The following is a 23,205-nucleotide window of genomic DNA, read 5'->3' on the forward strand; positions in this document are numbered from 1 at the left end:
AATTACATTTCCCCGCATGTGTGAAGCCTTTGATATATTTTGACTCCCACTTGCTCCAGTCCATCCTTGTGAACAAGCTCCCTGGGTTGCTAGAAGCCCATCCACTCAGTTCATCTGCTTCCTCATGTTAATGCTCAGTCCCCATCATGCATGACCTGTTTTGTAGAAAAGTGCCACCAGTAATCACAGGCACATCCAGGAAACACCACAACATGGTCTCAAAGACGTGCCCACACAGCCTGCCACACAGCCTGCTAATGAGGGTGGAGAATTTTGGATACACATCCCCTGGTTGCTTCCGCGCTAATGTGTGGAGACAGGAGTGGACCGGGGCAGGAAAGCAGCTTGAGAAGCTTGCAGCCATGGGTGCAAGGAGAGCTGAATCTCCATGGGTGCAAGGAGAGCTGAATCTCTAAGCCTGATGCGCAGGCCAGTGGGACAGGCTCAGAAGCAACTCCAGAGACCCTGCTGGGCGCGGCTTAGGTTCCCCGAGGCCCCTGGTGCTGACCCCTGGTGCTGACAGCCCCTGAGAGGCTGTGGCTTTGGTGACTCAGGGGACGGAGAGCTGGCTTCCCTGGCTTGTGCTCCATGGTCTTGGTGGTGCATGGTGGCACAATGGGGCAGAGGGAGGAAACCGTTTAGTGCTGCCTGAGCCCTGTCCTGCTCTGGTGGCAGACCTCCCCCTGCTTGCCCAGAGCTTCCGCTGCAACTGGAAACTCTGAGGTGCTTGTGGCTTCTGGGGGAGCAACTGGAGAGGCCATAGCCCAGACCTCCTCCTGGGCAAGAAACCGGGACCCACCACTGCGCTGAGATTTTATTTTTTTAATTGACAGGTAACTCACATGCCCTACAATTTAATGCGCTCACTGTATTAAAAAGAGTGGTGCTATCAACTTTAGAACATCTTCTTCCTCCTTGTGCGCATTATTAGTCCCTCCTTCCCGACCCCCTACCATGTCCCCCTGCCATTACCCTAAGGGATTATTAATCTAATTACTGCATTTATAGATTTACCTATCCTGGATTTCATACACAGAAAATCTCTCTCTCTCTCTCTCTCTCACACACACACACACACACACACACACACTACCTATCCTGGATTTCATATACAGAAAATTCCTCTCTCTCACACACACACAACAACAACAACAAGAGCAACAACAGAAGACCCTCAATCCAAAGGAAAGCAGAACATAGTAAAAAACAAACAAACAAAACCCAGGACAAATGTAAAATGGATCAGAAGGGAAGGCAAATGATAAGGTATTACATTTTAGCTTAACTACCACATATCTACATTAAGCTGCTTTGCCTGTGTCTGATAGCACGGCTATTCACATCCCTGGTCAGTGGTCAGAGGGGATGCACCGGGAGCTTAATCTTGAACGGAGACTGCAAATTGACTTTACTGCCATCCACAGTAAACTGCGTTTGTGCCTTGGACTTTAGCAAGAGGCTGTGCAGGCGATCAATCTCCTAACAGTGCTGCTGACGGAGCCAAGGTGATTCGGGCTCCCATCTTAGGGTTGGGCAGCAGAACTCCCTAAGCCTTGCGGAAGGGGTGAAAAGGGCCCCTCGGACAGGGCCCCCATGACCGAGACCCTCGCCGTTTGTTACTGAGGACTCAGCGCATGGGAAGTCACGGCTCTGCCTCCAGCCACGCGGTCTGGGCACCTTTGGGGATGTCGTCGCAGGACATTGGCAGGGCCTTCTGGTTTTCCTGCTGCAAAGGAGCCGTGGCGGGGCAGCCGTGATGTGTTAGGCTCTGACCTGAACGGTCAGCGGCAGTTTGAAACCACCAGCAGCTCCAAGGGAGAAAGACTGAACTTTTTACACCTGTGAACAGTTAGAAGTGGGGAAGCCACAGGGCCGTCAGTCTGGCCCAGCCTGGACCGATGGCAGTGATTGGTTTTGGATGTCCCTCTCAGGCAGAGGGGGACAGCTTTGAGGGTAGTTGGGGAGAGGGGCCTAGCTTTTACCCGAAGGCCAGTGCTACAGCCACTGCTTCATCTGTTTCTGCCCCCAGGCCTGTGCAGAGCTTTGAGTACCTGGTGACAAATTAAGAACAGAGGAGGAGAAGGAGGCAGGGGGCAACTGGGACTGGCAGACCTGTGTCCCAGGTCACGGGTCCTGTAGGCCTGCTGTGTTATGCCTGGGGTGTGGGGGCCAGATACAGATGCCAAGGCTTCTGGTCTCCCTCCTGGAGTGTTCTGGGCCTCCTCCCCGCACTGTTCCTGGGGCTGGGAAAGCCCCAGAGCCGCTTGGAGCCTCCATTCTCTACTCTTGAGAAAGGGGAATCAATGGACAGAGCGCCACAGTGAGTTGCTATGAAGCCACCTTTGGGGAAGAGGAAGGCTAAGCATCGCGTAATCGAGTTGTGCTGAATAGCCCAGAAAGAATTCCTCAAGGATGTTGCCCTCTTCTGATTTTCCTTTTACATGTATGTGAGCTTTATTGGGATGTCATGTATAACCATAAAATTCACCCGTTTTCATTGTGCAAGTCCATGATTTCCAGAAAAATGGTTCTCCTGCTTTATTTCCCATTAAAAAGACAGGGCTAATTGAGGGTCCGTAATGCACATTTCTCTTGGCGGCTTTTACTGAACTCCTGCCCTGCTGGCTTCCCGCTGGTGAGAAGTCACCATTTGCCCCCTGTGGGCCTTGGTGCTTCGGCCTCTCCTGAGAGACCGGCCCAAGTGGTGCGCCCAATCCACCCCAGTCCTGCTAATGAGAGCTGAATTCACACCGCCACGCACACAGGATGGTGTGCCAGAGCATTCCGGACCCGCGGTGGCCGGCACAGGATGCCGCCCTCAGCATTCTGCTCCTGTGCTGCCGCCACAGCCCAGAGGCGTGTCTCCCTCCCTGCCTTTTCAGACGCCCCGCTGTGGGGTCCAAATGCCAGCCATGGTGCCTGATCCCCACCAAAGCGAGGCAGCAAACTCCGGTGGGAATGGGGCTGGTCCCAGACTCAGGATGCCCTGGCATCCTCTCCAACCCTGGGACCTCAATTTCTCTTTGTAAATTGGCACTTGTGTTTGTTTGTCTTGGTGGTGGGGTGGTCACCATGGAGAGGTGGGGGATTCTATTCCCTTGTCTTGGTGTAGGGGCCCCGGTGGTCTAGCAGTTCGAAACCACCAGATTCTCTGAGGACGAAAGACAGGCTTTCTACTCCCTGTAAGAGCTACAGCCTTGGAAACCCACGGGGCGGTTCGATCGGCTCTCTAGGAGTTGCCCTGGACTCAGAGGCAGTGGGGTTTCGTTTTGAGTGCTGTGCTTTGTACCCGCTTGTGACTGTATTCTCGGAGATGGGGTGTCCAGGTTGCTTTGAGGCCCTGGGAGGTGCTGTGGGCAGGTAGGCAGACTGTTCAGTGGGTTCCAGGCTCGCCCCCCTCACCCCCCTCGCTGGCTGCAGAGGTTCTGCCGAACTGGAGCTAAGGAAGTTCTTTCGGCAGTCGCCCCACAGCGAGGCTTTCTCTTCCGGAGTCTCCACAACTGTCAAGAGAAAGAAGTGAGATCTGACAAGAAAGGGCTTGGAGCTTTCAGCAAAATGGAGCCCTGACAGCCTCAGACCCTACGCCATTAAAATCCTCCGCTCCACGTCTTTATCCGTTGTGGCAACGTCAGACCAGAAGAGCTTTCTGAGTTACCTGAAGCAGCTTGAGGAGAAGGAGGGAGGCAGGCGTGGAGTGCTGCCTGGGCAGTGCAGTGGCCGGAGGGGAGGTGGGCAAGAGTCCACCAGCTGCAGGGGCTCTACGGTCCGCCCTGCCCAGGGGCTAGCTTTGTCTCTGAGACTTAGCTTGCTTATCTGTCTTACGGGTGAATAGAATCCACCTCTCGGTTTCCTGTGAAAGTTGAAGTGGTGAGTGTCTTAGTTAGTGGTGGGTCTAGAGCTGCTACAAATGGATGGTTTTAGCAAATAGAAATGGATTTTCTACCTGTAGGAGGCTAGAAGTCCGAATTCAGGGCACCCACTCCAGGGGAAGGCTTTCTCTTCTCCGTTGGCTCTGTGGGGAGGGCCTTACCTCCTTTCAACATCCGTGGGCTTGGCCCCCTTCGGATCTTCATGTGTCTGGGCAGCAATCTTCCCTCGGGTCTCCGACCTTCCCAGTTCAGGGACCCTGGATCCGAAGGAGAGCTTCCTCTTCGGATTCTTCTTTCTTGAAGCTTCCTCCAATCTCCGATCAAATATTTAACCTCTTTTATATCTCAAAAGAGATGGACTCAAAATAGAGTCTAATCCTATAGATCTTATCTTGCCTCATAAACATAGCCGCCACTAATCCACCTCACTGACATCGTGGACATTAGGACTTACAGCAGATAGGCTGATTACCTCAGCTCACGAAGCAGAGGACAATTGCATAATAGTGCAAACCGTGGCCTAGCCAAGTGGACATATTTTGGGGACACAATTTAATCCGTAGACCGTAGTATAAGTTTAGCTCTGATGCTGTGTGCCCTTCACCATATTAGAATTTTGGAATTGTCATCTTGGTATCACATACGCTGGTGTGCTTCTTCTCTGTGGACTTACTTGACTCCTCGCTTACATGGCTGCTTGTTTGAATACAAGCCTATGGGGGATGGTGGGAGCCCCGAACCCATCTCCCAAGTATCCAGTCAGACTGAGCCACTGACAGAGCTGCTCGAGCCACAGGGAAGACTCTTTGACAGCCTTCCTATCAGGCAGAGACCATTGTAATCAATCTTGACGATGCTGGATCGAACTTGACACTTGGCCTGTTGACCTTCCTGTAGACGTGACCTGAATCTGTTCTGGGTGCAGGTGTCTCTTACTTGTTCCATGACAGAAGTTTCTTCCCCAGCTTTTTGAATGTTGGTGGGGTCTTTTCCTCCTTATGCATTATTGGTATGTTTCTCTTTATACTGTTACGATTTTACCCTTACCACCTTAGCGCGATTTTGTATTTTATTGTTTTCTGTTGTTTTCCCAGCTGTGAAGCCCAGGAGGAGTGGATGCATAATGATAATTATGGGGATATAGGAAGAGAGTGATCGGGAGGGAAAGGGGATTTCAGTAGGAAGTAATGAAGGCGGGAGCGGGAGGGAGAACGCCAATGGGTTGTGATTGCACAACTCATTTTAAAGGTGATTTAACCATGGGGGGGGGGGCGGGGAATGCTCTAAAATTGATGTGGTAATGATTGTACAATTCTCCTTGATACAATGGAACAATTGAACTATTGAATTGTATGATATGTAAATTACGTTAAGTATATTCACTCCCTATTGCTGCTGAAACCAAGGATCACATGCAGTGATCACATCACAGCAACTCAAAAGACCACTGAAACCAACCCCACCCACCCACCCACCCCCAGCAGCCTGCCGGACAGCCCTCATGGGTTTCTGAGACTCTGAGAGTCGTCTTTGGGGCTGCTGACCTTAAGGTGAGCAGCCCAAGGGGTAAGCGCTATGCCATCAGGGCTCCGACGCGTATTGGTAGCGTCTTACAGTTCTCGAGGTCAGAAGCTGGGACTCCCTGAGCCAAAGTGAAGCCCTAGTTGTCCCACGGCTCGAAGGGTGTGTCCTCGTCTCTCTGAGCCCCGTTTTTCTCACTCTGCGAAGTGGTGATAACCATGCCGACCGCACGGGGCTGAGGGTTTATGCACGTGCACAGCGCTCAGGAGCGTGACTGGCACATCGTGAGAGCGTGCAAGTGTTAACTCTCCTTATCTTGGGGAGGAGGAGCCTCTGCTTGGGAGAGCGGGGCATGGCTCCCACCTGTGGAGGTGGCAGGTAGACATGCGGTTGAAGGCAGCGTGTACTGGGCGTTGTCAGACAGCTCTCTGACTCCCTCCACGGGCCACTGCTTTGGATTTGCCGGGATCAGCCACGAGGAAAACACTCCTGGCCCACCTGGTGGGGATCAAGTGAGGTCTAAGAAAGCTCCACTTGGGAAAGATGCCAAGAGAAGTGCTTCTTGAAAACAAGACCCCAAGCAATGCTGAGTCAGCCCCTGGTCGGGGTGGGGGTCGGGGTGGGGGTTGGCAAGGACGAGAGGCAACCCAGCCAGGTGGGCTGGGGTTGAGGAAGGATGGCAAGCCCAACAAGAAACTCGAGAACGAGGCAGGAGTCTAGGGAGGAGGCGTCATTTCAGACAGGGGGGTGGCTTGACCAGTCCCTGGGTGGCACTGTTTGTCCTCAGCTACTGAACTAAAGGTTCCAGCCCTCCACCCCCCAGCCCCCCAGCAGCACCACGGAAGAAAGCCCTGGTGATCTGCCTCCATCCAGATGACAGTCAAGAGCCCCTTGCAGAGCAGTTTCCACTCTACCACGGGGTTTCAAAGTCCCCGGGACGACGTGGGTGTTGGTTTTTCGGGATTTGAGCGAAACCAAAACCAAACCAAACTCATCGCCGTGGCGTCAACGCCAACTCAGCAACCATGTGGGCCAGGGCAGAACTGCCCCATGAGTCTGAGACTGTCACTGGGCATGGGAGTGGAAAGCCCCATCCTTCTCCTGAGCAGCGGCTGGAGCTTTTGACCTTCAGACCTTGCAGATTGTAGCCCAGCTCACAACCAGGATGCCACCAGAGCTCAGGCCAACATCCTGACCCTGTGAGGGCACTCCAGGTATCACTTGGGGGGCTCTTATCATCAAATTCCATCCCAGCCCCTGCCACCTGGCAGTGCCAGGTCCTCCTCCTGTTGTCCAGTGTGGGAGGAGGGCCAGGGTGTGACTGAGTCCACAGCTGGGGCAGTGTGGGCAGCCAGACCTCCACATGCATGGGCACTTAAGTACGCACACACACAGGGCCCAGAGAGGGACTGGGTGAGAAATTATTCAGAGTGAACCCTGCTATTAAAGGCTCCAAGTTTGTATGCTCCCAGCCAACCCCATAAAGAACAGGTGAGAAACTCATTTTAGGGATTGACAAATGTACATATCTTAGAAACCAGGATTTATAGGTGCCATTACTTGCTACTTTAAAACCACCCTTTAAACCCAGAATTCTGCCTAGGAGATATAATGAACTCTGAAGCACATACCATCATTTTATAACCCTCGAGAGCTGACAGCTCAGAGCTGCACTCCACACTTCTAAATATATACCTCACTGTTCACACATAAAACTCTGTGTTTCCTCACATCCATTTCTTGGGGTGAACTGGCTGGACCAACCCCGCTGATGTTTAAAGCAGCACCTCCTCCTGATGCAGAGGCATGGGTGGGATGGCCAGGCTCAGCAGGGAGCCAGGGCAGAATGGGGACCCTTTGCAGTCAGTCAGCCGGTGCCCAGAGCAGCTTCAGATGCCTGCCGGAGCTGTGGTCACCTGAGCTGCTCTGGGAAGAACCCGGGCTGACAGAGCAGAAAGGGGAGCCTGCCTTCCCTGTGGAATCTCGCTCTGCCTTGCGCTCTCCTGTCTCCCACAGGCAGTCTGGGAAGCTTGTGGGGTTTCTGGGCTTTCTTAAAGGAGAACCAACAGGCTGCAGAGGAGTGATTCCCAAATGTGAGCAATCGCTTTGCCGCAAGTTGATTCCAACTCAGGAAAAGCTGTGCGGTACAGAGTGGAAGCAGTTCCGGGGGTTCGAAGCTGTGGTCTTCACAGAAGCTGATCACCAGGCACAGCTAGGGGTTCATACCAACCTCTGGGTTAGTCCTCAAGTGCTCAAGGTTTGTATCTCCTAGGAACCTGACTCACCTACCCGCAGTGTGGGGGAGGAGGTGGTGGAATCACACATCAGCCTACTGGGCCCCACCCCAGGGTTTCTGATGCAGCAGGTCTGGTAGGGTTGGGGGTCAGAGGGCAGCTGAGAACTTGCATTTTTAACAAATGCCCAGGGGGTGGTGAGGCTGCTGCTCCAGGGACCTGCTCCGAGTCCAGGTAGGGGAGACTAGATCTCTCTAAGATCCTTTCATGACCTCGGTCTCCATGACTCTGCGCCGCTGATTCCCACTGACACACAGACCAGCGCTGCCACTTGGAAGCAGCATGTTGGGTTTGGAAACCTTAGACTTCTAGTTCAACCTCTTCATTTTATAAAGAAAAACCTAAGGTTCAGAGAGGTCAAGTGGCTTGTTCAAGGTCACACAGCAAACCAGCTGTGGATGGATGCTCTCAGTCTCTGCTCCGGGCCCCTCCACTGGCATGGTTTCCAGCAGACCAGCCCTGGGAAGCGACAAGCTGTCCAGATACATGTTCGGGTCTTTCCAACACCTTGGCAGCAGCCAGATCCCAGGAATCCAGCAAACCTCCTCCCGCAGAGACCCCTTACCAGTGCTGGTGCCAGGTCTCCCTCTACAGAACGCACCTGCAGCCTGCACGTCAGGCTGGCAGGAAGGGACGAGGCACTGTGCAGGTGGAAGAGGGGGCTGTTATACACAAGCTCCCGAGTCTGCGACCCCAGGGTCCAGGGAGAGAGCACAGCTTCCATTCCTCTGCCGTGACAGCCATGTACACACACACACACACACACACACACACACACACACACATGCACTCTCAGCCACACACTGACATACAAGGCTGCACACACACAGCTAAACACATAAACTCAGCCACACACACACTCAGTGAGGTAGTTAGTTTATTGTGCCAACCTGGCCGATAAATGCATGTCGGTTTAATTGAAGAGTGAAGGGATAAATGGCTCGGTGAGCCTCGCCTTTCTAGTTATCAGGTCTCTTGCTTTCTGAATGTTGGACCAGGGTGCAGCTTCCATAGCCAGTTCCCTATTTCAGCCAGCAAGGCTCACTTCTTGCAAGACATCCCCAAGGAGAAGCCACATGAACCTACCCCGATGTAGCCTGAGTGCTGGAGCACCCGTGTGGAGACCCCTGCCAGCATTGACATGCTTACACACTCACTGATTCGGCTTTCCTCCTGCAGTTGGCATCAGAGTGTGTGTTCTGTGAGATGGAGGAGGATTTTGTGGATTGGTGTCGGACATATAGGATAATGTTGGACTTGTGGGTTTGGGCAGCACTGGGTTGGGATGTTTTCTTGATATGCACAAACCTTTATATAAAACTCCCTCGTACACATATGAGTTTCTATTTGTTTCTCTTTGTACCCAAACTAACACATCAGCTACGCACGCATGCACGCACACAAACACATCTATGCACTCTCAGCCACACATACAATACTGCACACACACACACACACACACACACATACACACACACACACACACACACAGCATCAGCTAGAGAAGCCCACAGCATCCCATGAAAGGCTTGTCCTGTAGCCGACTCTTCTGTTCCCAAGGGGCTGCTCACTGCATGTAGCAAGACCATTCACAATGTGTCTTTTCAAAGATGAGAGGAGGATGCTTGTAGAAACAGACTTGTAAGAAGGAATGGTCTAGTACGTTCCTCCTGGGAAACAGCTGACATCTGCGTCTTTCAGTGGAGAGGGGGGATACAAGCTGAGCTCTGAGGGTACTGGGTCTCCCCACATGCCCCTGATGGCCAGCTGGGCAGCCCCGGGCCTGGTGCCCATCAAGCCCAGCAGGCGGGGGCTCCAGGACAACTTTTCCTGACTGTCCTTGGTTGTAGATCCCCCAGCACAGCAGTATTGCAGCAGGAGAAGCAGATTTGTCCTTCACAGAAAGTTAGCAGACAGCCCCCTCCCCCTTCAGCCCCAGACTCCTGCAGGACCAGAAAAAGGCTTTGAAACCCTGTCAAAGAAGCCGCCAAAGAAAATAGGCCATTTTCAAACAAAATCCATTTCTCAAGCATGACGGCAAAAATATTTATCACATGAAAGATGTGAAACCTTTGTGATGTCTTAACACCCCGTATTAGGAATGCAGTGTGTGTCCTGGGGAGTGTGTGCAAAAATACCTTCAATGCCCATGGTCTCGGAAGGGGGAAGGGACCCAGTTCTTCCCAACCTGCAGATTCTTAATTTACCAACCCAGTGGTTCTGCTTGGGGACCTGAGGCAGGGGAAGGAGGCAGCCCGGCCTTGAAAGCAAAGGCTTTGAACAAAGAAACTGCAAATACCCAGGACCCCATGAACAGGGGCCCTGTGCTTATCTAGCTCCGTCAGCCCCGGGCTTTGAATAACGCTCACGCTGATGCCTCGTGCACAAGTCAGGTGAGGCCTCTCCTCTTCCTTCAGCGGGTCTCAGGACACTCCACAGGTCCTTCCTCCGCCCACCGGGGAGCTCTATCATCATGCGTTTTTGCCAGTTAGGCCCCCAGGTCCCTCTCACACCACCATCCCCACCATCACACAACGTGTACAAGACAAGACGGGGTTAGCTCCCGAGCTGTAACTTGAGGAAGGTTGGCTCCACTTTACCCTCTGTCTCCTTCTGGCCCCTGTTGTAGAGGGATGCGATGATGATCCGGAAGGGCTGGCCCAGGTGAAGGGCATGGTGGCGCTGGGATGGCTGGGCCATCTGCTTCTTGCCAGCTCTTGCCGCACTGTATTTCCTGCCAGTGTGCTGCTCAGCACCATGGGTGGGAAGGCCTCCCAAGTGTGGATGTCGCACAAAACCACAGCCCATGGAACCATGGGCATCGTCCAGCAAGGTCTGTGCTTCGTATCCTTACAGTTCACACATCTAGCACACCCCCAGGGGTCCTGGTGGCTCGCGGTGCTTCCAGGTTGGCTGCTAACTGCAAGGTCGGCGTTTGGAAGCCACCAGCCGCTCCACGAGAGAGACCGGGCTTTCTACTCTGGTGAGGAGCGTCCGTCCCGGGAACCCACAGGGGCAGCCCTAACCTGTCCTAATGGGTCCCTGTGAATCAGAGCTCATTCCGTGGCAGTGAGTTTGGGCTTGAACACACACACACACACACACACACACACACACACTTTCACTCTCTCACTTTCTCTCTCTCTCACACACACAAACACACATTCTCTCTCTCTCTCTCTCTCTCTCTCTCTCTCTCTCTCACACACACACACACACACACACACACACACAGAGCAGTAGTCTTTAGCCTTACTATGTCCAGCGGACTCTCATTATTCCATTTTATGCTATAATATTCTATTTAAGAGGAATGCTGGTCACAACCCAGTAAATTGATTCTATGACTTGCTAGTCGGCTGTGACCCACATTTGGGGAAACACTGATTGAGACCAATGGATTGTCACCTACAAACCAAGGCATTCTGCTCCGGTCCCGGAAGGAGGAAAGGTGACCCCCCCTCCCCAATGGAAAACAAGTTCTCTAAGCCAGTGGATTTTGAAAGATTCTGTGCAACTTGGGCAAGGTAGACCCTGTGTAGGGAATAGGGGTGATCCAGTCTCTTTTAGCAAAGTGGCTGTAGTTTTATCGGTTTATGTCTTGGGATTCCGCACAAGGACCCCTTCAAAGATGGGTTTGAACATGAGTTTGCACTCCACAACCCAGTGAGTTCATATGTCTCCTTTCTGCGGGGACAGAATGAGGCGGAGTCTCTCGTTCCACAAAAGCCAAAAAACAAAGAAACAAAACCTGAAGTGACTTGCTGAAGCTGACACAAAAGGCCGAGTTGGGCGGAGAGTGGGCGGGGAGACGGCAGGAGGGGAGACCTGGGGCAGGGTACTTGTGGGCTTTTCAGACTGGCGCTCACATTTCCCCAAGGTCCAGCTGGTACTTGGCTTTGGGTTAGATTGTTGCTAGACTCCATGTGGAGAAAGGTCTTACCTGCTGGGAGCCAAGAGACCTGCTTAATATCTCCATGTGTCATCGATGAATAAAAGGTAGGAAATAGACTGGCAGTCTCTGACCACGGATAGAATCTTCAGAAGAGATAAGTCATCATTCTTAACCTGCGGTCCAGGAGGTGGGAGGCCTTGGCACCCTGTGTGACCATGCATACCCACTGGGGAGGGGGGAGGGAGGGAGGGCGAGGAGGCTCTGCTGGCTCTTCCACACCTACATGGAGAAGCTAAAGCCAAGTGGGAGCCACTGCACCAGGCACTGCTGCCCCAGTTTAGGTCACCCAGGTGTAATAAGCAGAATTCTTCCCAGGCCCAAGGGGCTCCTGCCTACAGCCACTGGCCTTGGCTCTCAAGAGTCCTTATTTAACCTAGATTCAGACACAGGAGCAGAGGCCTTGTGAGGGTGGCTCTTCCCAGCTCCCAGCAAGACTCCTGGAACACAGCAGGGGCTGCCAGGCCTATCGAATGGCTGCCTCGAGGTATTCTGAGAGACACCACACGGTGTCCTGGGTAAGCTCCATGTCCTGGCCTTCCAGGTCTTGAAGGGTTGCAGCCAACCAGGAGGTGCCCAGGTAGGAGTGCACTCATACACACAGGCATGCATGCGGAAGCTATCTGCTAGGTCACTGCTGAACCCACGTTCTCAAGTTGACTGGGGACAAAACAGCAGCAGCAGCAACCACAACCACCACAACAGCAACACAAACTATGGACGCCCAGGCCCTAGGTGCAGACCAACAGAATCAGCTTCTCTGGCAGTCGGCCCAGGCATCTTCCTCTTATTTCATGTCTATCCTCATAGCGATGCCAGGGTGCAGCCGAGAAGCCCTGGGTTGGAGCACCGGTTTCCATTCTCCAATGGTGTACACAGAATCACCTGGCCAGTTGGCTAAACATTCACCGGAGCCATTCCAGCCCCAGAGATCCCAGAGTAGGAGGTCTGGGAAGGGTAATTCTTAACAAGTCAGAAGGAAAGAAAAATCCACTCTTCCCTGACCAAAGAACGTTGTGTCAGTGCTAACCAGTTCTGATCTCAAATAACAAAGGGGCCTGTGTTAGTCTGGGTTGACTAGAGAAACAAATTCACAGACACTCATGTGTATAAGAAAGTACTTTATATACAAGAGCAATTGAATATTGAGAAAACATCCCAGCCCAGTCCAGATCAAGTCCATAAGCCCGGTATTAAGCCATATGTCCAATACCAATCTATCAATTCCTCTTCAGGCTCACGCAACATGAAACACACGCAATGACACTGAACACAGGATGATCACAGGCCAGTGGGTGGAAAGTCTTATAGATCCAGTAGCAATGGAAGCATCTCAGCGCTGGCAGGGGTCTCTACACGGCTCCTTCAGCTCCAGGGCTCTAGTATAGCTGCATGTGTCTTGTCAGCTGCAATGCCTCCAAGGGAGTGAGCCTGTGCCCTGCCTCCAGGGAGCTATTTATCTCCTTAGCGCCTCTAAATGAGGTCATCAAGCTGTGACCTGATTGACAGGCTAAACTCCACCCTTTCACCCTTAATCCTGTCAAATTGACAACAGATTACATAATTACCACAGGGCCCTTTGTGTTTTGTTCCCTGAACAAATGCTATCATCCCTTTTAGATGTCATACATTTTTCTACTGGACACCAGCAGCAACTCCTTCAGATGCCACGAGGCCTCCTCATGGCCCTCTTGGAGGTTTCATAACTGGTGATGGCGATCTGTTTTCATCTCACCTGTTGAGCACTATGAAGTCTCATTCTCCCTCCATAGTGTCAAAGACCCCTCACACCCCAGGCAGATCTGTAAAGGGTCTTGGGTGTACTTGGTATGCAAAAATGTCCTAGCTGTAGTGGTCTCCCGCCCCCCAACTGGCTGGGTCCTTCCTTCCTTTTCCTTCTTTCCCTATAGCTCTCATACACAATCAAGTCTTACTTTAAGATGCCGAGTCTCTTGCCTATACTGCAAGCTTCCTGGGGACTCGGAGGAAGCCACTCTGAGATGGAGATTAATAAAAGGCCCCAAGTGCTGGGAGGATGCCAAGGCACTGGGGCACTCCTGGACTCTTCCCACGGCCCCCGCTTTCCTGAGTCACCCCTAGGCAGGATTCTTAGGAGTGGGCCCTTCTTCAAAATGTGGGTATTCGGGCTTGCCCTTACCCTTCAAGGACACTTAGGGCAGTGAGCAACGGTTATTGGTAGGGCCGATGTGGTTGGTGTGGCCGATGCTGCGGTGTGAGTAATGGGCTCAAGGAATAGAGACGAGTCCACAGCTCCCTATCTTTGGGAAGCTTACAACGTCACATGAAGCAGGCAGTTCATCAGTGCATTGCTAGCATATCCTCCCCCATTTTGAAGGGCCAGCTGCGGGGTAGATGGTCATGTAGACAGATGGACACCCCGCTACTCCCAGGGCTTGGGAGGGAGGGAATGGTTGGCACAGCTGTGCCTTCCACAGCAGGGCCAGCAGATCACTACGCTCCCCAGTCCTGTCCCTGTGACCATGACAATTAGGAGCATATCTTTTTCCTGTTCCTGGGAGTCAGGAAAAGCAGTCTGGGCTGCTATAAACAAATTGGGGCCATCTGCTTTTGCCTGTGTGACGGTCACAGGCCGCACAGAACTAATGAGGGCCTCAAAGCATGGACCAGACAGTTCCCAGTGACATCACAGAGGAGCAGATGAAAGGCTACAGGACACCTCTGGAAATGTGGCCCTCATTAGAGACAGGCTCAGGCCTTCACAGCAACGGCCAAGCTTCACCAGTGCCACACATCTTTTTAGAGATAACAAGCACCAGCAAGATCACACAGGCCTTGGGCTTTCCTGCAAGCAGGCCCACGGAGGGAGAATGGCTGGTGCCCCTTCAGGTCCTGCAAGGTAGCTTTGGGTGGGCCACCACGACCTGGTCTTAGCAATGCATGCAGAGTTTGCATGTTGGTCTTTTGTTTGTACTCAGATCTGCTTAATAGATTTGTGTGTCCTCCCTTAGCCTTAAGAAAAAGAGGTAGCCAAAAAAACATGCTATGTGTTTGTGGATTTTGGAAGGGAATTCACATATATCCTAGCCCATTGTCCCATATAGGTTAGGGCCACTGTGTTGGGAGATAGGTTTCTGGGGATTAAATATCATCTACTCCATTTCCTTTGGTGAGAACTGTTAGCTTCTTATCCCCTCAGTGCCTCACTGGCCTTAGATAAAGCATGAAGATGGTACGAGCTCCTACCTACCTACAGCAGGAGATGAGGGGATAGCGTCCAGGAGGAGGAAGTAGTGAGAACCAGGGTTTGTTGTCCTGAGCTCCTCAACACTGAAGACCTGGAACCCTCATCCATCTCCAGCCTGCATCTCTAAGCTAACCTGGCAGAGGTGTGCTATGTCCCTGTTGGCTCCCCACAGGCAGCTCAGCAGGTCTCCCAAGCCTGCTTCTCTTGTTCCTAACAGGCTTCTCCTTTTTTCTCTCTCTGTCTCTTGCCGGGCTCCAGACTCCATCTCTTATTTATGCACTTGTAAAAAATCACACCTTATTTATAAACATGAGCACGGAAAGCATCTCTAGCTGGTTCTGACCTTGAATGGTTTACCTGCTATGGTAGACCAGGTTCACTAAAGAAACAAATCCAGAGACACTCATACGTGTGTAAAAGAGAACTTTATATCAAAGAGCAATTATATATTGAGAAAACATCCCAGCCCAGTCTAGATCAAGTCCCTAAGTCTAATATTACCCCATATGTCCAATATGAGTCCATAAATTCCTCTTTAGACTCACGCAGCACATGCAATGATGCTGAATGCAGGAAGATCACAGGTTGGTAGGTGGAAAGTCTTGTGGATCCAGTGGCGGTGGAAGCATCTCAGCATTGGCATGGATCTCCATGTGGTTCCCACAGCTCCAGGGCTCTGGCTGCCACCAGCATGGTTCTGTGTGGTTTGTCAATATGAATGTGAAGCAGAGAGAGAGTGAAGAGAGGAAGTTCCCAGAACACTAATGAGAGGGCCACGCCCATCAGGAGGCATGGGGCTGTGACCTGATTGACAGGGTAGACTCCACCCCTTCCCTTTAATATCTTCAAGTTGACAGGAGATTATGCAACTACCATAGATACATTATCTTCCAAAGCCCTGACCCATCAGTCTGTGGGCTGTTATTAGCCCCATCAGGAGGAATGTAAATAGCCTACCAGACTTTCCTTGCTATGTTGTTGTTGTTGTTGTTATTATTGTTGTTAGGTGCGGCTGAGTTGGGTCCAACACATAGTAGCCTTACATACAACAGAACAAAATGCTGCCCAATCCTGTGCCATGTTGCTATGTTTGACCCTATTGCTGCAGCCATTGTGTCCATCTGTGTCATTGATTGACTTCCTCCTTTTCACTACCCATCTCCATTACCAAGCGGGATGTCCTTTTCCGGGGATTGGTCCCTCCTGATAACAAGTCCAAAGTGTGTGAGACCACGTCTCACCATCCTTGCTTCTAGAGAGCATTCTGGCTGTACTTCGTTCAAGACAGATTTGTTTGCTCTTCTGCCAGTCCGGGGTGCTCTAAACGTTCTTCACATAGCACCATAGTTCACAGGCATTGGTTCTTCTTCTGTCTTCCTTACTCAAGGTCCAACTTTCACAGGTCTGTGAGGTGAGTGGACATGCCATGGCTTGAGTCTGGCGCACATTAGTCTTCATACGGTCATCTGTGTTCTTTCAGACTTTAGAGAGATCTTGTGCTGCAGATTTGCCTGGTGCAATATGTCATTTCATTTGGCTTCTTGACGGATAATTCCATGAGCAATGGGTGTGGATCCAAGGGAGATGAAATCCTTGGCAACTTCAATCCTTTCTTCATTTATCATGATGTTGTCTACTGGTACAGTTGAGAGGATTTTGATATCTTTCCATTGAGTTATAATCCATACTGAAGGCCGTAGTCTATAACAACACTGGTTTTCATTTATTGTGCCCCCTTTTTTATGAGGTATGTGCAGACTTAAGTGTTTTACACATATTATTTATTTAAACACCACAAAATGTCAGGAACAAACGTGGCTATTAGTATTTCCACGTTAGAAGTGAGAAAATTGCGATATCGAGAAGTTGAAAATTTGCGTATGGCCCTGTAGCCAGTGAATATGTGGCAGCAATTTGAATCTGTGTCTGTTTTCTAGCACAAAATCCCCCCCAAACGAGTCCCGGTAGACCCGAGGGGAGTTGCTCTCACAAAGTCTACCAGGGGTCCTGGGAGTAGCAGCCCGAGTGTGAGGCAGGCTGGGATGGTGTGACTGTCACCTTACTGTGTCTCAGATTCCCTCTTGTGTTGAGCAGAGCCTGTAAGTTACAGGAAGCAGCCTGGGAGCTGGGGGTGCTCCTAGCCTGCCCCACACCCTGTCACTGCCTGGTGCCAGCAACTTAGATCAGAACACCACAGTGAAGTGGGGACAGGGTGGGGGTGAGCTGGCTGGAGCTGGACAGAGATGTCGATCTCCAGCCAGTAGAGTTGAATATACGGCAGGTCCAGGCCTGGGGATATAAGCTCAAGACCGAGCAGAAGATGTCCAAGGGCCTGGGGACAGTATCCCTGGCCTGAAGATAATTTCCTTGACATGGTGGCCAGCTGGAACATGAGGGAATTTTCAATTGATCTCATGGGAAACTCAAGCGTCATATTGGTCAGCTTCTGAGTAGGCCCTGTTGGATATATTTCTAGACCCATTGTGCATTGTGGCTGTGGGATGGATGGATACATGGATGGACGGATTCTTGGGAAGCATGAAATTTTCAGCACCCACCCTCGGGGAGGGGGCTAAGAGTCTTCTACCCAAAAGCAGTTGGTGAGGAAAGGAAAGGGGTTCGCATGGCTCATGCAGAGGTCCACTCTGATCCCCGGTCTCCTTCTCCCTTCTTTCCACAGAGGCTCCTGCTAAGCCTGAGGAGGCCGAAACCGAGCCCTTCACGGACGCCTCGCTGTTTGCACACTGGGGCCAGGAGCTCAGCCCCGAGGGCCGGCGCGTGGCTCTGAAGCAGTTCCAGTACTACGGCTACAACGCCTACCTCAGCGACCGCCTGCCCCTTGACCGGCCCCTGCCAGACCTCAGACCCAGTGGGTGAGCAGAGTCAGTGCCGGGGCCCTTTGCTGAGCAACCTTGGGCGGATGGGCTGGGGTCCCACAGTGCCGGGGCAGAGTCAGGACTGGGTGTCTGGACTTCTGGGTGCCTTCCTGCTAGGGTCCATTTCCGCGGCCTGCCTGGGACTAATTGCTCTTCTCGCCAGCCTCAGTTTCCCCAACTGTTCAGCACGGGGAGCGCTGCTCTCATCCTCCTTTTCTTCCACCAGAGTTCTTGAGGATGAATAACCTAATTTATTCCTAGGGACCGTGGACTCATCTGGCGTTCCTATTAATATGTCATTTTAACCCAATTAGGTGCATTTTTATGAACCATTATTTTTTTCCTGTAAATTAGTTTTTTAAAGCCCATCCGTCTTCCAGGACTAACAAGTCATTCTGCTTAGCAGAGAAGTCTGTCATGACTTTTCTCTTGGCTACAGGAGGATGTTCCTTTAAGGTTCGGTTAGAAGTTTTATTACTTTTAATTATTAAAAATATGAGCACGTTCCACTGCGGGGGAAAAAAAAATCTCATTAACTTTTGTGAGCACCCCCCCCCTCACACACACACTCTCTTTTTCCCTCTCTCTCCTTAAAAATGTCCTTAAAGCGGCAAACCACAAAGTGAGCTTGTATCTGGAGTTTTCGGGAAGCATTTGGTGTCCTGATTTGGGAGGACACTTTAGTTCATAGATATTTATTGCACATCTGCTGCGTGCTGTTCCATTGATGAGGTCGTTCTTGGCCCAGGGAGAACCTGACCCTAGGGATGAGAGTACGGTTGAGGATCTACAAGGGAAAGGGATATGTTTATTTAATGAGGGGGCCTGGTGGAGTAGTGGTTGTGTTGGGCTGTGATCCGCATGGTCAGTAGTTTGAAACCACCAGCAGCAGCTCCTTGGGAGAAAGACTGAGCTTTCTACTCCTGTGAACAGTGATGGGCTGGGAAACCCACAGGGGGTCTTGATGGGAGTGAACATTTTTTTTCATTGAGCCAGGTGGGGTCCCAGTGGTACTGCCAGGCAAACGTTGCACTGCTAACCACAAGAAAAGTGGTTTGAATCCACCAGCCACTTTGAGGGTGAAAGATGAGGGTAGCTACTCACACAAACTTTTTTTTCCTTCCTGTTTTTTTTACTTTTATATTTTATTATTATTTTTTAAATCAATTTATTGGGGCTCATACAATTCATCACAATACATAGATCAATTGTGTAAAGCACATCTGTACATTTGTTGCCCTCATTATTCCCAATCACACAAACTTTTACAGCCCTATGTAAGGTTTCTAGGCATCAGAATCAACTTGATGGTATTGGTTTTGGGGTTCGATTTTTAAGCCAGCATCATCTAGGCATGGAGACAGAGCAGTAAACAAAGCAGGTAAAAGTCCCTGCTCTCCAGTCCAATGGGAGAAACAAATAATAAGCAAAACGAACAAATCCAACATGTAGCCTGTTAGATGGTGGTAAGGCATGCGAACTCAACCCCACTGCCAAGGGACCGATTCAGAGTCTGAGGCTGTACATCACTGTGGGAGCAGAAAGCTCCACCTTTTCCCCAAAGAGCATCTGGTGTGTTTGAAGTGCTGGCATTCATGTTAAAAATCCGATGCATTTCTGTGATGCTCACCTTCCCTACACGATCGCTGAAGACAAAAATGCGTGCATAAGCAAATGAGGTGAAGAAAGCTGATGGTGCCCGGCTATCAAAAGATATGGCATCTGGGGTCTTAAAGGCTTGAAGATAAACAAGTGGCCATCTAGCTGAGAAGCAACAAAGCCCACATGGGAGAAGTGTGCCAGCCTGTGTGATCATGAGGCATCAATGGGATCGGGTATCAGGCATCAAAGACCCAGAACAAAAGATCATATCAACGTGAATGAAGGGGAGTGTGGAGTGGAGACCCAAAGCCCATCTGTAGACAATTGGACATCCCCTTACAGAAAGGTTGCAAGGAGTAGATGAACCAGTCAGGGTGAAGTATAGCACTGATGAAACATACAAATTTCCTCTAGTTCTTTAATGTTCCCCACCCGCCCAAACTATCATGATCCCAATTCTACCTTACAAATCCAGTTAGATGAGAACATGTACACTGGTACAGTAAGAGCTCAAAATGCAGGGAATCCAGGACAGATAAATAACCCCTCAGGACCAATAATGACAATAGCAATACCAGGACGGCAGAGGGAAGGTGGAGGGAAATGGGGGGACCGACCACAATGATCTACATATAACCCCCTCCCTGGGGGATGGACAACAGAAAAGTGGGTAAAGGGAGATATCAGTCAGTGCAAGGCATGAAAAAATAATAATAGTTTATAAGTTATTAAGGGTTCATGCGGGAGGGAGAGTGGGGGAGCAGAAAAAATGAGCTGATACCAAGGACTCAAGTAGAAAAAATGTTTTGAAAATGATGATGGCAACAAAGGTACAAATGTGCTTGACACAATGGATGGATGGATGGATTGTGACAAGAGCTTTCTGATCTCCCAATAAAATGAATTTTTTAAAAAGAAAGACTGAACAGAAGAGGGGAAAGGAGAGAAAACTCTGATGCATTACCCACTGCATAGGGGAGAGTACGGACAATAGAGAAATAGGAAGCAGGAGAAGGAGCTCGGGCCCCTGGGGGATGGGGTGGTCCCAAACATAACAGGGTCAGAGAAGCCCCCACTAACTAGATGGCACTGGGGACATGCCTGGTAGAAGTGAGGACACACACTGTATGGACATTTTGGCCGACCCTCGGCCATCATCGAAGTCCCAGCCTCAATCGGGCAGCCAGACTTGGTACCAAATACGGGTCCATGTTGGTTCAAAATTAAAAGGAAAATAATAAGGAAGCTTCAGGAAGGGTGGATGGTACCAGATACAACCTGATTTTTATGCATGCTGGACTTATACAACATTCGAAGTCAATGCCCTTCTCATTTGGGCATGGCAGGGGTGGGCCAACCAACAAGAACCAACCCCAGCTCGTTGTTGCTGGGGGAAAGCTACCTGGAAACTGAGTTTTCCAGACTCAAGATCCGGGAAGTCCTGTACCTGAGAGAGGCCAGGGAAGATGGAGGAGACATCTGCAGGAAGTCCCTGAGCAGATGGGCTGTGTGCTGGTGGGGAGCCATGGAGGGATAAGGCGGAATCCCCCGATGGAGGGTGGAAAGTCACAGGTGGACTTCCACCCCACCAGGCCAGTCAGCCTGGACAGTGACCTGGGTGCTTACACAGGGTGCTCACTGAACCACGGACTCGTGCCCATTCTTTTGTGCAAGCCATACTTGTTCTTTCCAAGCAGCCCTGGAAAGGTCTGAGGGGTGCTTATTCTCACCTGCTTGGTGGGCCTTAGTAGGAGAAGGGGGGCTCCCAGCTGGGCTTCAGGACTCTCACATTGCCATGGCAACACGAGGGCCACCACAGTAGCTCAGGGCAGAGCCCCCCGCAGGTGCTGCTTCCTGCCTTTTGCTTACACATCTTCAGCGGCTCTCCTGAGCTTTGTCCATAAAGCCTTGACTTTCTCTGCACTGCCCACTGAAGTCCTGGCCCCTCCCTTTTAGGGATGAGGGTTGATCAGTGCGCTGGAGGAGAGGGACAAGGTCAACTATGACTGTGACTTGACTCAGTGGCAGGGAGTTTGTTTTTGTTGCTTTTTGTGAGTATTCTGTGAGTATTTTAACGACTTTGAAAATGCTAGCAACATACACAGTTGGGGAAGATATCCCTTAACTAAAGCATTTTGAGAAAATGCATATGGTTCTTAGATAATGCTAAATTCCTTATAGGCCAACAATCAGATGTGTTGCTCTTCTTAAAGCTAATGAAATCTTGGGCTGCATTAATAGAGGTATAATGACTTAGAAGAAGGAGATACTTTGTTGCTCTTCTCTGCTGCTCACATCCTAACTGCAGGGTTGAATCCCAAGGGTATAGAGAACATAGAGCACATTTAGAGGTGAATAGCCCAGGAAATAGAGCATTGTGAGCAGCAGGAGCTATTTCTTCTTATGTTAGAGAGCAACAATTAGAACCCAATTCCTTAGGTTCCAAGCTGGGTGATTTCCAGGAAATTAACTCTCCTCTCTGTCCCTTGATTTTCCCATCTGTAACTTAGGAAGGACGTGAGGATTGAATAGAACACTCTCAGAACATTACCAAGGAGCTCTGGTGGCACCACAGTTAAAGCACTCAGCTGCTAACCGGAAGGTCTGAGGTCCAAACCTACCATTGCTACAGCCATGGAGAAAGAGATGGCAGACTGCTTCTGTAGAGAGTTTCAGTCTTGGAAACCCTTTGAGTCCGTTCTTTTCTGTGCCCAGGCTTGCTAGGAGTCAGAATCAACTCACGGCAGTGGTTATTTTGGTAGAATATTATCTAGCACCTACTAATGATAACTTGACTTTCAGTGACTTTATTACCTGGATCTCTCTCTTGTTAAAGTGTTGACTTGGGGGGACACAACCATGGTATCCGAAGATACATCGTACAGGAGAAGAGTGAATCTGAACATAGGATCAGGCCAGGCATCTGTCCTTGCAGTAGCTGAGAGCAGGGCCCGGTGGGTGCTGCAGGCTAGATCAGAGGACCCGGGTTCAAGGACATCAGCAGAGACCTGACACCACAGGAAAACTGTTTTTCTCCAGCCTGAGCCCTGAACCGGGCTCTGCTGGAAAGCAAAGTTGGCTGTCTTCCTTACTGCACATCTCCCTGCCCCACATTCCTCAGCTCTTGTTGCAAGAGACCTGGCCAACTCACAAGCAAGCCCCTCCAGTCCCTGATGTGGCTTCTCCATCAGGTCTGAAGCCAACTCTGGGTCCCCAAGCAGCTGTCCCTTTGGCTCCAGAGAGCCCATTTCCCCTGGATTTCTAATAAGATGTTTTAGGAACACAAAGGTCCTCTTGCTTCCTATCAGTGGTTTACATTTGAAAGGATGCTTTTCCTTTTTGCCCTACTTGAGATCTGCATTTGATATAGTGATTCTCTTCTCTAAGTTGATGTAGTATCTTACGGGGTCCCTGCAGCCACTGGCTTCAGAATCCCCCTCCTCTGGTTTATTGTATACTCTGGTTGTATTGCTCTGCTCCAGTGCAGAGAAATATATAAACCCACTGATTTTATTGTTATGAGCTTGTGGTGGAATGTCCACACTGAGTATTCATGAGCCTGTATGCACTCTGCTGTTCATGTGTTCAAAGATATTTGCATTGGCTCATGAATTCAGTTGTCCAATCATTTTTGAGTTTCAATTATGGGCTGGGCACGGTGTTAGGCACTGGGTGAGTGAAGTAGAAGTGGCCCTGACTTCATACAGTGTGCGGCCTAGAGTGGACACTAACATGGATTGAATAACCACACACAAAACCACTCTGCAGTGTCAGCTAAGTGGCATGGAAGCAAGATGGTGCGGTGTCTTGAAGGCTGTCTTGGAGGACGCCATGAGAGCCTCACAGGAGATCTGATTCCAGCCTG

General features: G+C 50.7%; 1 protein-coding gene across 1 annotated transcript in view; it reads left to right on the forward strand.

Annotated features, from left to right (window-relative positions):
* GALNT18 (polypeptide N-acetylgalactosaminyltransferase 18) overlaps positions 1–23,205 on the forward strand; it is a 385,185-nt gene that overhangs the window by 163,981 nt on the left and 197,999 nt on the right. Inside the window, exon 2 of the mRNA XM_004711547.3 lies at positions 17,543–17,735. Within this exon, the coding sequence (XP_004711604.1) occupies positions 17,543–17,735 (193 nt within the window). The remainder of the gene's footprint in view (positions 1–17,542; positions 17,736–23,205) is intronic.

The sequence above is a fragment of the Echinops telfairi genome, unplaced genomic scaffold (assembly GCF_000313985.2).
Source record: "Echinops telfairi isolate 266 unplaced genomic scaffold, ASM31398v2 ScPeMD7_60;HRSCAF=208, whole genome shotgun sequence".
NCBI classification, from domain to species: domain Eukaryota; kingdom Metazoa; phylum Chordata; class Mammalia; order Afrosoricida; family Tenrecidae; genus Echinops; species Echinops telfairi.